The sequence below is a fragment of the Elephantulus edwardii genome, unplaced genomic scaffold, assembly GCF_000299155.1.
Source record: "Elephantulus edwardii isolate Elephantulus edwardi_28Jun2011 unplaced genomic scaffold, EleEdw1.0 scaffold00080, whole genome shotgun sequence".
Lineage (NCBI taxonomy): Eukaryota > Metazoa > Chordata > Mammalia > Macroscelidea > Macroscelididae > Elephantulus > Elephantulus edwardii.
In genome coordinates this window covers 10,552,500-10,567,975 of record NW_006399830.1, presented here as the reverse complement: position 1 = coordinate 10,567,975, position 15,476 = coordinate 10,552,500, and the positions used below count along the sequence as shown (strand labels likewise).

Genomic DNA, 15,476 nt, shown 5'->3' with positions numbered 1-15,476 from the left:
AGACCATGAGTCAGCAGAGACCATGAGCCAGGAGAGACCATGAGTCAGCAGAGACCATGAGCCAGGAGAGACCATGAGTCAGCAGAGACCATGAGTCAGGAGAGACCATGAGTGCAGGAGAGGGCAAGGGTCAGATCCAATGTTCATAGGACTGCTGTTAGTTATAGTCAACTTGATAGCACCTAGCAACAGCAACACCACTTCTAGGTGGAGTGGGCACTTCTTTTTATTTTTTATAATCATCTGATTTGGAATACCAGTGCTCATGTTAGATGGATCTTTGTTGAGAGCATAGAATATTAGAAAGATGTTTGTGTTTCATTGGCTTTGCAAAGGCATTGCACTGTGTGGATTACAGTAAGTTATGGATGAGATTGGGAATGATGAACTTTCTAGAACACTTAATTGTGCTCTAGAAATTCTCTTTCTCTAAAGAGAATCGATGCCTTTGAGCTGTGGTGCTGGAGAAGAGTGTTGAATATACCATGGACTGCTAGGAGAACAAACAGGTTTGTCCTGGAGAGGGTGAAACCAGGATGCTCCTTGGAGGCAAGGATTCTGAAGCTCCGTCTGACATACTTTGGGCATGTTGCAAGGAGAGACCAGTCCTTGGAGAGGGACGTCATGCTTGGGAGGGTGGAGGGACAGTGCAGTCCTGCTTGGCTAAGAAGAGGTCAGTGAGTGAAAAGGAGGAACCTTAACACAGAGACACTTCCTCGCAGTAGAAGCCATGAGGATGGCTCACCTGTGAGTCAGAACCCACTTCATAGCACCTGACAAGAACAGCAGCTGAATAGGAACAGAATTGCGGTGGTAAAAATATTCAGAAGTCAGATAGTATCCCAGAACACAGCAGGGGTTAGAGGCTTTTGTAAAAGATCCAAACACAAATGTTTCTTTTCTTTCTGTTCACATATTTCAGACCAGTCAAAAGAACACTCTTTCAGAATATACATTTCACGGTATGTTTTGTGAATATTCTATTATAGACGTGCAGCGTGTCTGTTGCAGAACATATCCAGAAGGAAGTAAAGACCACCTGTGATTCTAGGACACTGATTTAACCGTGACCAGCACTGTGAAATAAACTTGGCCAACACCTTCACGAACAAGCCCTGAAAAAGACATAGGTTTAATGCCATTGCTAAACACAGTAACACATCTTGTTGGGAGCTGTGAGTTGACTCTGGGTAATGGAGGTGCCAAGCTCAGGAGAATGCAGTGCTGCCCAGGTCTGTGCCATGTTCCCCACTGGGATGCTTAAGTCTATTGTGTGGTCACTGAATTCTGAGCACCTTCTAACCAAGGAGATTCACCTTCCAGCGTTCAACTGGACAATGTTCTGTTGTTATTTTTACAGTTCTCACTGGCTCACTTTTGACAGTCATTTGCAAGGTCTTTCTTACTAGTTTATGTTAGTCTGAGAGCACCACTGACAACTGGTCACCATGGATATTTGAAATACTAGTAGCAGAGCTTGCAACATCACAGCGATATACAAACCATCACAGGCTGACAAAATACCCCTCTCTCTCTCTCTCTCTCTCTCTCTCTCTCTCACACACACACACACACACACACACACACACACACACACGCACACACACCCTCTTGTGGCCTGGTAGTAAGGAGTTGCACTGCCAACACAGACAGCTTCATGGGAGGAAGATGACCAATCTCCTTCTATGTGATTTATAGTTTCTGAAAACCCACTCGAAGGTTAGCTATCAGTTGGTCCTGATGGCAGTGAATTTTTATACATAAGTACACACGCATCCATATATACGGTATGTTTATCTAACCGTATATTCATATGTGCATGAAATTACCATTCTTTAAAATAAAGTACACAGAGTGCTCTGATTGTTTTCCCTCCACATTACTTAGATATTTTTGAGACAGCTATAACAGGATCATTTTTTTAAGAACGTTTTTATTTTATACTGATTTACTTACAGAGTTCATATACATTGTTTTCAGACTGGATCGTTCCCATTTCCTTAACCCAGCACATCCTCCACTCATCAAATTGTGTGACCCTATCATTAACTGTCCTTCCCATCCTCACCCCTCTGCTCTCCCCTTCCCCCCTTAGATCTTCATATACGTTCTACAGTAACAGTCTCATACAGTATTTGTCCTTATGGTACTGGGTTATTTCACTTAGCATAATGCTTTCCAGTCCCTCCCAAGTTAGGTAGTGATTTTTAAAATCATTACTCCTGTGTGCTGCATAGTATTCCATCGTATGATTATATTGTAAGTTCTCAATCTGTTCGATTGTGGTTGGACATCTGTGCCGTTTTCATGTTCTGGCCATGGTGAATAATGCTGTTATGAAAATCAGTGTACAAATTTCCATTTGTGCTTAGTTCTCATTTTCTCAGAATATATTCCAAGCAGTGGAATAGCTGGTTCACATGGAATTTCTAGGTTCAGCTTTCTGAGGAAATGCCAAATTGCCTTCCAGAGTGATTGTACCATTTTACAATCCTAACCAACAGTTCTAACAGGACCTTGAGTTAGTAGTTTATCTAATCTTTGATGAGTAGACATCTATTTTGGCCAACTTCTAACCTCTTTTCTCTCCACCCTTTCGTTTCATTTTTATTTTCTTCAGAAAAGAAATAAATGGTGCAGGCTGTGGACTCCTCCACCTGCAGCTTCCCTGGGCATCTCTGACTATGTAGACTGTACCACCAGGTGTAGATTTTGAAAAGGAATGTTTTCTAAGATTTATGATCAGCTTTCCTTTGGAGCATGCAGATATCACAGCCACTGTTTTCCCACTTTCTTGAAAGGAACTATATAAACGTTTCATCTGAAGAGTCCTTAAAACATCTTAGTTCAGAAAGAAGTCAGCCAGAAGCCAAAGGATTTATCTTTAGAAAAGTAAAGCTACAAAGCGCCTGGTGAAATAAATGCACCCCCCAAATCTCCTATCGCTGCCTCCCCTTTCTTCTTGGCAAGCCGGCTCCTAGCGATTTTCCCGTTACATCAAATCCACTTTGTGGCAGGTCTGCTGTGAGCCACAACCAAAGACTCTGTAACTAAAGTGCTAGAAAAATCTATCCCCCGCCCCCTTACAAATATGCATCTTGTTTTAGCTGCAGAGGCGATGCCTTTTTCTTGTAGAGCATTTTGGAAAATACAGAAAAGCCTATAGATGCCATAAAACCTTCTACGACTAGAGTCTAAGATAAGCACGGTGAAACTTCGCTTCACATACTCTGGATTGGTCATCAGAAGGGCGAGTTCTTGGAGAGGACATCAAGCTGAGAGAGGTGGAGGGGCAGAGAGAGAACGATTGTGAACACGGTGACAGCAGCCATGGTCTCGAGCCTCTCAGAAATTGTGGGGATGGCACAGGCCAGGGCAAGGTGCAGGTCTGTTGTTTTTGGAGTTTCTGTGAGGCCTAGTAAATCAGATGGCGCCTAACAACAACAATAACACCACCACCACACTTGGAAATGTCACGGCTTACATTTTGAAACACATGTTTTTGTGTCCACTTTGGCTTGGTGACCTCACCTGCCACAGTTACACGTGTCTGGCCTTATAAACCTTCCGTTTGTAACCACAAACTCAAGATGATAGGCTCCAACCTAATGGCTATGTGACTTCTTAGCAGTGGCTCACTCTCTCTGTTCCTACGCTTCCTAAGCCATGCAAAGCGTGGTGGGTGGGTTTGATTATGTTAGAAGACTATCCCAGCTCTCGACGTGCTCGGAATCCCTGAGCCAAACCCGAGCCCGTCCAGGCGCTCCTGAGTCAGTCGTGGCCACTGTGTGTCTGGATAGCGTGGCCCTTCCCGGGGTGTTGGGTGGTTGTGAGTCTGACAGTAGGTCCTCAGGGCCTTTTCCCACAGTGCTGGTGAGTCTGTTTGAAACACTGACCTTCCCGTTAATAGCTGCACACCAAGCTCTGCAGCCTCCAATGATTCTGACGAGAATCAGAGTTACGTCCGGTTTAACATGTGGACAACAGCGGTAAGTGCCTCCATCAAGACCAGCAGGATTCCCCCCACCCCAGTCACAAAATACACCCCTGTAAAAGCACTTCTGTCTCTTTTCTCCGTGTTCCGGCCACACAGCAGCCACCGTGGGCCCTCTGAGCAGGAGAACTCTGTGCAAAGCTTCACCTTCACCCCTGCGTGTCAAGAAGGACTCTTCTTTCAAAGCTGCCTTCCTCAGGGGGGTCCTGGCAGCCTCCCCAAGGCAGGGTTATGGCTGACTCCCCTCTACTGGGCGACTCCTTTCCACTAGGCCCTCAGAATTCTCATTAGACATTGAACAGTGAGTGAGAGGGTCTTGACTTCTAGGGGAAGGAGAAGAAGACAGGCCTTCAATCAATTATTTAGTGTGTTTAGAACAAGGCAGGTTTGTTGCTGTTGGTCACGTGCCAGAAAGCCTGGGGTGACTGTTTCCTTTCTTTTTTTGGTGACTGTTTTCTTGTCTCAGAAAGCGGGGTCAAACGACACAGTGGAAATCAAGGAGGCAGGTGGGGGCCCCTGCAGACTCAGGCACGCTGCCTATTAGCCGAGGCCCCTGCCTCTCAGCTCGGATGCTGAGTCTCTGCGTCTTCATGGTTTAAACTCCGCTGCCTTCTCATCGATTTGCAAAATTCACTGCAAAACCTTCAGGCTTCAGGGATGGGATTGATCTGACAGCAACTTTCTAGTCTTCAACTCTGCTTCCTAAAAACCATAGCAAATTGATGTTGTTGCCTTGAGCGATGATATTTTTCTGAGTAAAGGAGCACATGCTGTTAGAGAGGTTTTTTCCTCTCATGGGACACGTGCGTGTAGAACAGCAGCTGGGCTGTGGGAGGGGAGGTAGCGCACTGTACCTACCACCTTTCCACATCGCGGAAGGCCCCTGTCTTTTCTCTCTTAATGCTCTGGCTTTCTATGAGACCACCTGCCCAGGCAGGGGCCCCTCCAACAACTCCAGGCACTCACAGCTAGAGAGCTGGTGGGCACCCTGGAGCCTCCACCATTAATTCCCAGACTTAATTAGTCCGGTTGATGCCATTCATAAGGAACATGGGCTAACTTGTGTCCCCCCAAAATACATACATGTAAGAATACAACGTGGAAGCGAGACAATGATTCCCCATCATCTGATAAACCAAATATTTGGAAAAGGTTTAAAGGTGGAATGCAGCTCTCCTTAATCCATCACAGCTTTAATCTGATGTGAGGGAATACATGAGTCATTTCATCCCAAGTGGACTTGGTGGACGGCTCTGCTGGGTCAAGAGTGTATGTCAGGATGTGGACACGTGTGGTGAGAGGTCACACCATCCCAGGGCAGAGGCCAGCGTGCTCTGGTTTAGGACCTGGGATCCCAGCCTGTTCTTAATTATCATGGAAACTTCAGTAAGCTCTCTTCTGTCTCCGGGTTGCCGACTCCATGGTGAAATAGGATTACTGATCTACCTTCTGCTGGGTGGTTGTGAGGACTTACAGGCACGTGTCCATAACACGTGGGGTGCAGGGACCCACTGCTCTCAAGCTGATTCTAACAGCATCCTCCCTCTGGCTTCTGAGGTGGTAAATCTTTGTGGAGAGTCTTCCCATCATTCTCCTGCTGAGCGTGTGGTGAATTTGAACTCACTGCAGCCCCACGGCTCCCTAGCTGAGGGTCAGCGCCCTCTCGTACGGCCTCTGATGTGTGCTGTTTCTGTTCCAACGTCAGCAGGGAGCTCATGCCTTATGCTGAGAGGGCCAGCCTCTCCACTCACCCCTCCAGTTCTCGTGGTCAGGCACCTCTGGGCAGGATGAGGACTGTTACGACTAGTGACAGCTCCAGTGGAATGGCTGGGCCAGGACAGACACTGGACAAAGCTGTCTGGCGTTCTGACCGCTGTTCTGCCAGCAGCCACAGGTACGCAGATGCCTCTGGTTTAAGGTTTGGTCTCGACTCTGATCCGACTCACAGTCACCTTGTGTACAACAGAACAGAACCGGCCTGCTCCTGCCCCAGGCTCCCAATCTCCTCGGGGCTGAGGCCCATTGTCGTGGTCGCTGGGCCTGTCCATCTCATTAAGCATCTTCTCCGTTTTTGACCCCATACTTTCTCAAGTGTGATATCTTTTCCTATGGGCTGGCCCCTCCTTAGAACTCGCTCCAAGTACATGAGATGAAGTCTCACAGGCCTTGCTCTTAAGGAACCCCCTACCTGTACTTCCCCTAACACAGATTTGTTTGCTCTTCTGGAAGTCTACGTTTCTCTCTAAAGATGGTGTCAGCTTGACTCCTGTGTCTCCCGTCGGGCGAGGTCTATGTGTATAGTTGCCAGTTATGGTTTTGTATTTTTTTAAATTCATGAGATATTTATTAAAATAACACATTTAGGGGAAAAAAATCAATATAATGTAAACATCATTGCTGAAAACTGTATACCATCATACAAAAAAAGGATTTTATTTTGGGAAACGGATTTCTAATTTATGGCAAGTTTCAAGTTCAGAAATAAAACCACAGAACACCACCATCTAATGCGATCTTCAAGGCTGGCATGCTGAGCAAGGAACGGTCTTATTCTTTGTAGGAGTTCCTTCTTTACACTGTGAGGTACCAGGGCTCTGCCTTTTGGAGTGATTTCAGCCACCAAGTCATCAACAGTAACGGGTTCTAGTCCTTTTTATTTAATGACCTCTTATGCAAAAGTAAAAACCAAATCAAATAATTTAAAATCATTATCTTTACAGTGTGCTTTCAACTGGTCCTTCCAGCCACGTTCAATTAGTTTCGCTCTCAGCAGTTCTTTGAGACGTTCTCTTTCTCCGGTTTCTATCAACTTTTGGTTAATTGCTGCTCTCATCTGCGCATGTTTGTTCATCTTGCTGACCACCATCACTGCGGACGAGGGCCACCCCTTCCCAGCGATGAAATGACCCTTGTGCTGATGACCGTTACTTACCACACTCTTCGGCTGCCCAGACTTAGACCCTCAGTAGCTCGCTCACCGAAGCACGCAGAGAGCTAGAACACGCATTTCCCAGTTTTGTATTTTTTTTTTTACAGCAGTCCTCTCTCTCTTCCACGGCCATGGAGTAGAAACCAAATCATAGCTGTAAATACCTCAGAAGGAGATTTCTCAGCTTTCTCCTGGGAGCAATTGCTGGCTTCAAACCATCAGCCTTTGGTTGGCAGCTCAGCTCTTCCCCACGGCACCACCAGAGCTTCCTAAAAAGTGTTCGCAAGGAATAAACGGCTGCTTGTGGAACGGGCTGTCCCAGGCCTCCGAGCTCATGTCTGTTTTGAACGCTGTGTTCTCCAACTCTCAGCCTTCCATCTTTGCGGCTTCTTTGCATTGTAATTGCTCTTAGTGCATCTTGACTGTGTGCTTGATCATCCCCGACTGCAGAAGTGAGTAGACAACCTCAATTTCTTCGTGTTTGACTTTGGTCGGTTGTGAACACATCTGACTACCAGGCATATGAACACATCTTCCACGGCCGTATTCTGACCACTGACTGCACTGGACTTCAGGACAGACCTTGAAATGTTCTTTTTGACAGCAAATGTGACACCGATCCTTTTCAATGTGTCAAGTCTCGGCAGAGTAGATCATAAGACTGCCCGACTCAGAACGGTCCCTTTCCGTTCTCCTCAGCTTGTCAATGTCCAGGATATTATTGATCTTTAAGTATACCTTTTCATTTTGGCCAACTTCTGATTGTCTTAGATTCATACTTCATATAGTCTAATCATTAATGAATGCTTACAGTGATTTCCCTTATTTTGGGTCTGGCAGCATCAACAGGTGAGAGGTTTCTCCTGACTTGGGTAGCTGGGGAGTCTGATGAATTCATGGTCAACAGTTAGGGTTTACGTTTGCGAATTGGAGGTGTTGAGTTCAGGGTTGGTGTGTTATTATTTGATAACACTCAGTTCAGGGTTGGTGTGTTGTTATGTGCTGTGAGTCACCTACGATTCATAGCAATCCTACGTACAACAGCCTTAAACCCTGCTCTATCTTGAGCCAACCTCATTGTCTCTGATACCCCCACTCCCATTACTGCAGTCACTGAGTCAGTCCATCTCATAGAGGGTCTTCCTCTCCTGTGCTGTCCCTCCATCCTCCCAAGCATCATGTCCCTCTCCAAGGACTGGTCCCTCCTTGGAACATGCCCAAAGTATGTCAGACGAAGCCCCAGAATCCTTGCCTCCAAGGAGCAGGCTGGTTGTTGGATGACCTCCTCCAGCACAAGCATGTCCAGAATGCACGTGCACTGGTTGATACAGATGGAGGATTTACGCTGGGAAGGAGGCTCCCCAATATATGGGTTTGTATGGGCTATGCGGGCTTGGGGACTCTTCACAATGGCAAGTCTTTCTATAGCATAATTATTTCTGGAACAGTTTTGATTGTCAGAGATGAGAGAGAGAAGTGTGATGTGTGTGAGTTCTGGTTGCAAGGCATAAAGGACACGAAGGAGGTGGGGAGTGTTTGTGGTCAGGGGAAGGAGTCAGGTCCCCACGCCTCTCAGTGAGCTAATGCAGAATTCAGACTGCCCAGAACCGAGTGAGGTTTGCCAGATTCCCTTATATATTGGGGGTGAGCTGTCTCTCCAATGGCGTTTCCTTTCAGCGGATTGGCTGCTTATAACCAATCCCACCATCACCATGGGGGTGACAACATCACAGCTCACCAGAAGAATGATTGCACTTATCAAGTCTCATTGAGGGAACGACTTCATTGCAGTTGTCAAACCAGAGACCTTTTTAAAAAATTTTAATTTTTTTAATTAATTTTAATGAACATTTACAGAGATTTTAGATTTCCATTCATTCATTGTTTCATTTTTCTCCCCCCCACAACCCAGTTCACTCTTCTCTTTGAAAAGTAAAAGAAAAATTCTTTCATTGGTATACAATCCCTCCCTCTCCCCGAGTACACCCCACCATGCAGCCTTCATTCAAACCAGAGACTCTTAGGCAATCTTAAGCACCACAGGTAGAGACCAAGGTTTATGGTGGTTCCCAGAAGCAGCAAGAGGGAGAGAAGAGGCAGATGGTGGCTTGGGAAGCAGAAAGCTTCTCTTTTTGGGGATGGAAATGTTTTGCAGTGGATATTGGTGATAGTTACATGATGTGATGTCATTGATGTCACTCATTTGCACACGTCAGTAAAATGGAATTGACAATGGCTGTGTTACCTGTATTTTTACAGCAACTTTAAATAAAATGAAGAAAGTTGGAGCCATGGAAGCCGCCCTCCTGCCGGGGCCTGTCTTGTTCTGTGATTCTGTTAGTCTGTGAGATAGAGGATCTTCCTGTGCCTCCCGCCCCTAAAACCAGCCCCACTGCTGTCACTCTGATTTCAGCTCATAGTGATCCTTGGGTTTCCAAGGCTGTAAATCTTGGGGAGTAGGCTGCCCGTCTTCCTGCCAAGCAGCAGCTGGTGGATTCTAACCCCTGACCTTGTACCCCAAACCCCAGGAGATCCAAATCCTCGTCCCCTTGAGTGCTGGGCTACATTTCTTTAGGGAGGTGGGCATCTGTTGGTCTTTGAGGCCAACGGGACACAGGGTGCAGACAAGCTTGTCTCCTGGGAAACAAAGGGGATGCGACTTTGGAGCATTTGTTTCTCATCACTTTCTCAATGCAAAGGGTGTGTGTGCCCTTTTCTAAGTCCTCACACTCGTTCGCAGCACGTGTGGATGAGAGGGTACACAAGTCCCTCCCTAAGAATCCCTGCAGCCTTAAGATGGCAAACACTCAGGAATAGCCCCCTAACAGCAGAAGCATTTCCTTTCATTAAAAAAATTGACTGAGTGTTAGACTACCTTAGTCTCTGCACAGGGAGCTCTGGTGGCCTAGTGGTAAGAAGCTGGGCTGGAATCCCGAAGGCACACGGTTTGAGGCCACCAGCTTCTCCATGGGAGAAAGATGGGCAGTCTCCTCCTGTGTGATTAACTGCTTCTGAAAACCCACTAGAGAATCAACTATGGGTCGGTTCTGACTCTACAGTACACAACAACAACAACAACAACAACAACAATCGTCTCTGCATAATTTAGGAAAGAGTAGATGTGGGCAAAGAAGGGTCTGTGGGTAGTGTGAGAAGATTTTAATGGGATGATAAGTTAATAAACCACTCCTGCTTCCAAACTTATTTTAATCAGAGAAGCTCTACTAAACGCTGTCCACCATGGGTAACCATTGTTACATTTGACACGTCAGTGTCACAGTGTTCAGCATCACAGCAACCACAAGTTATCTCTGTACAGCAAATGGACAGACCAGTGCTATGCAACCTAGAAGAATGTTTGACCAAAAACAGTTAAAAGCAGGCCACTTTTGGCTTTGTACCATCACTTTCTGTCCAGTTCACCATAGTGGTTGTAAAAATGAGCTCAGACATAGCATCGCTTGTGAAGGTGACGCAGGGCTGGGTAATTCTTTGTTCCATTGTTCGTGAGGTTCGTGTTGTTCCTAACACAACAACAACAACAACAACAACAACAACAACAACATGCACCTGATTCAGGCCATGGTGCTTTCAGTCACCTGCTAGGTATCTGTGAGTTGGATGAATGAATAAGGATGTTGCTGTGTTTTTGTTATGTGCCGTCGAGTCACTCGCGATTCATAGCAACCCCGTCATGTACAATAGCCCTGAAACCTGCCCTATCCTGTGCCAACTTTACTATCTCCAACACACCTTACCCTTTTACCCCAGTCACTAAATCAACCCATCTCATTGAGGGCCTTCCTCTATTTCTCTGTCCCTCCACCCTTCCAGGCATGATGTTGCTCTCCAAGGACTGGTCCTTTCTTGTAACAGGCCCGAAGTTTGTCAGACGAAGCCTCAGAATCCTTGTCTCCAAGGAGTAGCCTGGTTTCACTATCTAGGACGAACCTGTTTGCGCTCCTGCCAGTCCATGGTATATTCTATACTCTTCTCCAGCACCACAGCTCAAAGGCATCATTTCTCTGTCATCCCTAGTCATTGTCCTGCTCTCTAATGCATAGCAAGAAATTGCGAAGATGATGGCCTGCATCAGGTGCACCTTAGTCTCCAGACTGATGTCGTTGCTCTTCAGTACTCTGGAGAGGTCCCTGACAGCAGACTTTCCCAATGCAATTCCTCTTTTGATTTTCTGGCTGCTGGAACCAAGAGTGTTGATTGTGGAGCCAAGCGAACTAAAGCTGTTGACAATCTCAATCTCTTCACCATCTGTTATAATGCTTCCAGCTGGCCCAGTGGTGAGAATCTTTGTTTTCTTGATATTGAGCCTCAATCCATATTGAAGGCTGCAGTCCTTGACCTTCTGGACCAAGCACTTCAGGTCCTCCTCAGTTTCAGGAAGCAGAGTTATATCATCTGCATAATGCAGATTGTTGGTGAATCTCCCTCCAATTCTGATGCCACATTCCTCCTTGTACAGCCCAGCATCGTGGATGATCTGTTCTGCATATAGATTGAAAAAGTATGGAGATAGGACACATCCCTGGTGTATACCCTTCCTGATTTTGAAATATGTAGTATTTCCTTGCTCTGTGTGATAACTGCCTCCTGATCCAAGTATAGGTTTCACATTAGCACAGCCAAATATTCTGGGATTCTCATTCTTCTCAGACTCAGCTACAGTTTGTTGTGATCCACACAGTCAAAAGCCTTTGCATAGTCAATGAAACAGATAGACATTCCTCTGGTATCTACGTTTTGTAGTCAATTACTTTAACTCTCTGTACCCCAGTTTTCTGTCACTGGGGTAATGGGGATGGGCGTGTTAGAGATAGTAAGGTTGGTAAGGGATAGAGCAGGGTTTAGGGATGTTGTACATAGGGTCGCTATGAGTCACAAGGGTCTCGACGGCACATAACAACCACCACCACCACCTCAGTTTTCACACTTGGGGCATTTGCATAATACTATCTGTTGTTGTTGTTATGTGCCGTCGAGTCATTTCCGACTCATAGCGACCCTATGCACAACAGACCTAAACCCTGCTCTATCCTGCGCCAACCGCACCGCCTCTGACACACCCATCCCGATTACCCCAGTCACCGAATCAATCCATCTCATAGAGGGTCTTCCCCTCCTGCGCTGTCCCTCCACCCTCCCAAGCATGATGTCCCTCTCCAAGGACCCGTCCCTCCTGGCAATATGTCCAAAGTATGTCAGACGAAGCCCCAGAATCCTTGCCTCCAAGGAGTAGCTTGGTTTAATCCTCTCCAAGATGAATCTGTTTGTTTTCCTGGCAGTCCATGGTACATTCAGTACCCTTCTCCAGCACCACAGCTCAAAAGCATCCACTCTCCTTCTGTCCTCCCTAGTCATTGTCCAACTCTCTGATGCATAACAAGTGATTGTAAATACCATGGCCTGTATCAGGCGTACCTTAGTTTCCAGAGAGACACTGTTGCTCCTGAGTACCTTTGAGAGGTCCCTAACAGCAGACTTTCCCATCGCGATATGCTTTTTGATTTCCTGACTGCTGGTACCAAGAGTGTTGACTGTGCAGCCGAGCAAACTGAAGCTGTGAACACTCTCAATCTCTTCGTCATCCATCCTGACGCTGCTAATTGGTCCAGTGGCTACATGTTGGAATTGTAGTGCGGATGAAGTAGGATAATATTAATCACTCCAAGAAAATGTCTTTATAGCGTCTTTGTTTACAAAATGTGCCTATAAAAAAATTCTCATATGAAGCTGATCTATTTTACAGTGAATTTAAGTCAATATATCTTTTCTCCCAGATGGATTCTGTTCTCCATCTGTGAGTTTTTTGCTATAAAAGAAAAGGTTTGTTTCTACAACTTTCTATTTAAAGAATAATTACAATCTTTCCCCAGTTTGTAGAAGGATTGAAGTCAATGGCTAGGGATTGTCTCAATTTACATTTTTTCCACTCCAAAATCACATCAGAAACAGACTCTTAAACAAATCTCTCCTGCTTCCATGACAATGTAGTAGCAACTGCTATGAATGGGCCTGTGATATAGCACAGAGCCATTCTCTTAGTCTTTGAACACCCCGAGGTTGATGCTAAGCATAAACTGATTTCTGGAATCTGTGTGAGTTGAAAATGTTTGTGACACTTTATCCTAAGGGTAGGGGGTAGTATCTGTAAAAGAAGAGAGGTTTTCTGATGGTGGAGGTGTGAGGGTTTCTGGTCAACCATAAAGTTAGGCCAGAACGTAGCAGGTGCCAGCCTGGGGTGTGTGTGGTCAATATCTAATGTCACGGTCCCACAAGGTGGCGCCAGGCTGCTTGCTTCATGGACTATGGGCCATTGTCCAGGGATCTGAAGTGTGTGATGGTACCACGTACTCCATGTTAACAACGACCAATCAAGTAACCCATTGTTGTTGAGTTGGTAGTAACTCAGAGCGATCATACATCTTTTAGGAAGAGATTTCCTGTCTTTCTCCTGCAGAGCACCTGGTGGATTTGAACTGTCACCCTTTCCATCAGCAACACAACACATAACCCACTACAAGAGGTCTTGAGCTGAAATAGTACATGGAAAAGCTAGCAGTTTCCTTTAAGGGGTGCAGTAACCTCTGGCAGAAATTAGGCAAAATTGACAATTCCTATAGATTCTGTTTTTAAAATATCAAACCTATAGTAGAGCACAGGACGTTTCTCCTCTAGATAGTTTTTAAATGGCCCATTGCCAGCTCTCCCGGTGGTCTGCTAATAACCTCATCCTGAGTTTGGTCAGGCCTTAGTCTCAAAGGCCAAGTTCAGTCACGAACCCCGTTAGAACCTGTCTCTGTTCCTGGCAAAGGGCTGCTTCTTGAACTTGAAAACTGGTAAAGAGAAAAACACGCCTCCCAGTTGCTACCATCCTTCGGAAGGACATCTACTGCCCGGGAGCCTTTCTCTGGCGTGGTTTGAGGGGAACACGGTCCCGGACACATCACAGCCTCCCTTCCCCCATGATGACATCAGCTGGAGAGGTGGCTGCAGGGGACTGGCCCTGGGGACGGTCTGTCTGCCAGGCAAAGAGAACAGAGTCTCACATTTTATCACGCTTTAAAAGCACAACTCCCTAGTTCAAGAGGGAAGTATTGCCAGGTGGGGAAAATCGCTCCTTTTTCAGGGGGGAAAAAAGAAATAAAAGAGGCAATGGATTGAATCCAGGTGTTCTTCTGTTCCTCCTTCCCCCTCAGTCGATGACAAGTGACAGCTCTTCTGACCTGGAGGGATCTGCTGGGATTAATGGTTTTCTTTATCTGGCGTGGGACCAGATTTCTCTGTTTTTAGCCAAAGGTGACATGAGATGAGAGACCTGGGGGACAAAGGGATGGGCTCACCACTCAGATGGACTAGGAGACTGGGCCCTTCAAAGGTGAGAGTTGAGGTCCAGTTCCCCGGAGGTCTGAAAAGTGGAGTTGAAGCCTGAGGTTGAAGGTCTTCACCTGGAATCCATACAGTGGGGCCAACACTCAGAATGTAAAGGTCATGGCCATTCCCTGGATGATCTCAGAGGACAGAGGATGACGCCATGCCTTGAGAGCTACTGGGGCGTGTGCTGCTGGGTTTGGGCCTGCTGGGCGCCATGCTCCCTTCTCTCCTTACACTTCCTTCCATTTGTCGTGAACTTGAGTCAACCTTGTGCTTATTCCATCACAGAGATTTTGAAACTGATCACTTAGATGGAGAGGAACTTTGTTCATGGATGGAGTATACCCGAAGTCTCACCGTATTTGACCTGTATGCTTTGAAGAGGATTTCGTTTTTGAATTGTAGTTGATTTAAGACTTGAGGATCACAGCCTCATATGCATGCATGTGGAAGAAGAAAGAGTGAAGAATTATTGATGTCTTAGAACTGTGGTGTTGTTGAAGAGTGTTGAATAGACCTTGGGTTGTAAAAAAAACAAACAAACAACAATCCAGAAGCTCTGGTGGTGTGGGTAACACAGCAGGCTATTAACCAAAAGGTCAACGGTTCAAATTCCACAAAAATTTACAGCCTCAGAAACCCAACGAAGGCTTGCTGTGAGCCAGAACTGACTTGACGGTAGTCTTGGGATATTTTTGTTTTAAATAAAAACCAAGGAAATGAATCTTAAGAAGGGAAGCCAGAGTGCTCCTTAGAAGTAAGGATACCAGGGCTTCATCTTGCAAACTTTGGTTACGGCGTCAGAAGGGCTCAGTCCCTGGAGAAAGACATCCTGCTTGGAAACGCAGAGGGTCCCTTTGGGTGAAGTAAAATGAGGAAAATCTGCAGTGAGATGGAGTGAAATGCCAACCTCCAAGCCTTCGCTTGGGTTTATTCATGCTTTATTGACTATGCAAAGGCATTTGACTGCGTGGATCATAATACCTTAAAGACAACATTGAGAACAGTGGATATTCCAGAACATTTACTTGTGCCAACTCTCTGATGCGTAACAAGTGACTGCAAAGACCATGGCCTGTATCAGACACACCTTAGTCTCCAGAGAGACACTGTTGCTCTTGAGTACTTTAGAGAGGTCCCTAATAGCAGACTTTCCCCTCACAA

General features: G+C 46.0%; 1 protein-coding gene and 1 pseudogene across 1 annotated transcript in view; both read right to left on the bottom strand.

The window, feature by feature from the left end:
- LOC102873793 overlaps nt 1-6,860 on the bottom strand; it is a 70,365-nt pseudogene extending 63,505 nt beyond the window's left edge.
- A 471-nt stretch (nt 6,861-7,331) lies between these two features.
- The window catches only part of LOC102873390 (UPF0729 protein C18orf32 homolog), a 48,109-nt gene continuing 39,964 nt past the window's right edge, over nt 7,332-15,476 (bottom strand). Inside the window, exon 2 of the mRNA XM_006889780.1 lies at nt 7,332-7,408. Within this exon, the coding sequence (XP_006889842.1) occupies nt 7,332-7,408 (77 nt within the window). The remainder of the gene's footprint in view (nt 7,409-15,476) is intronic.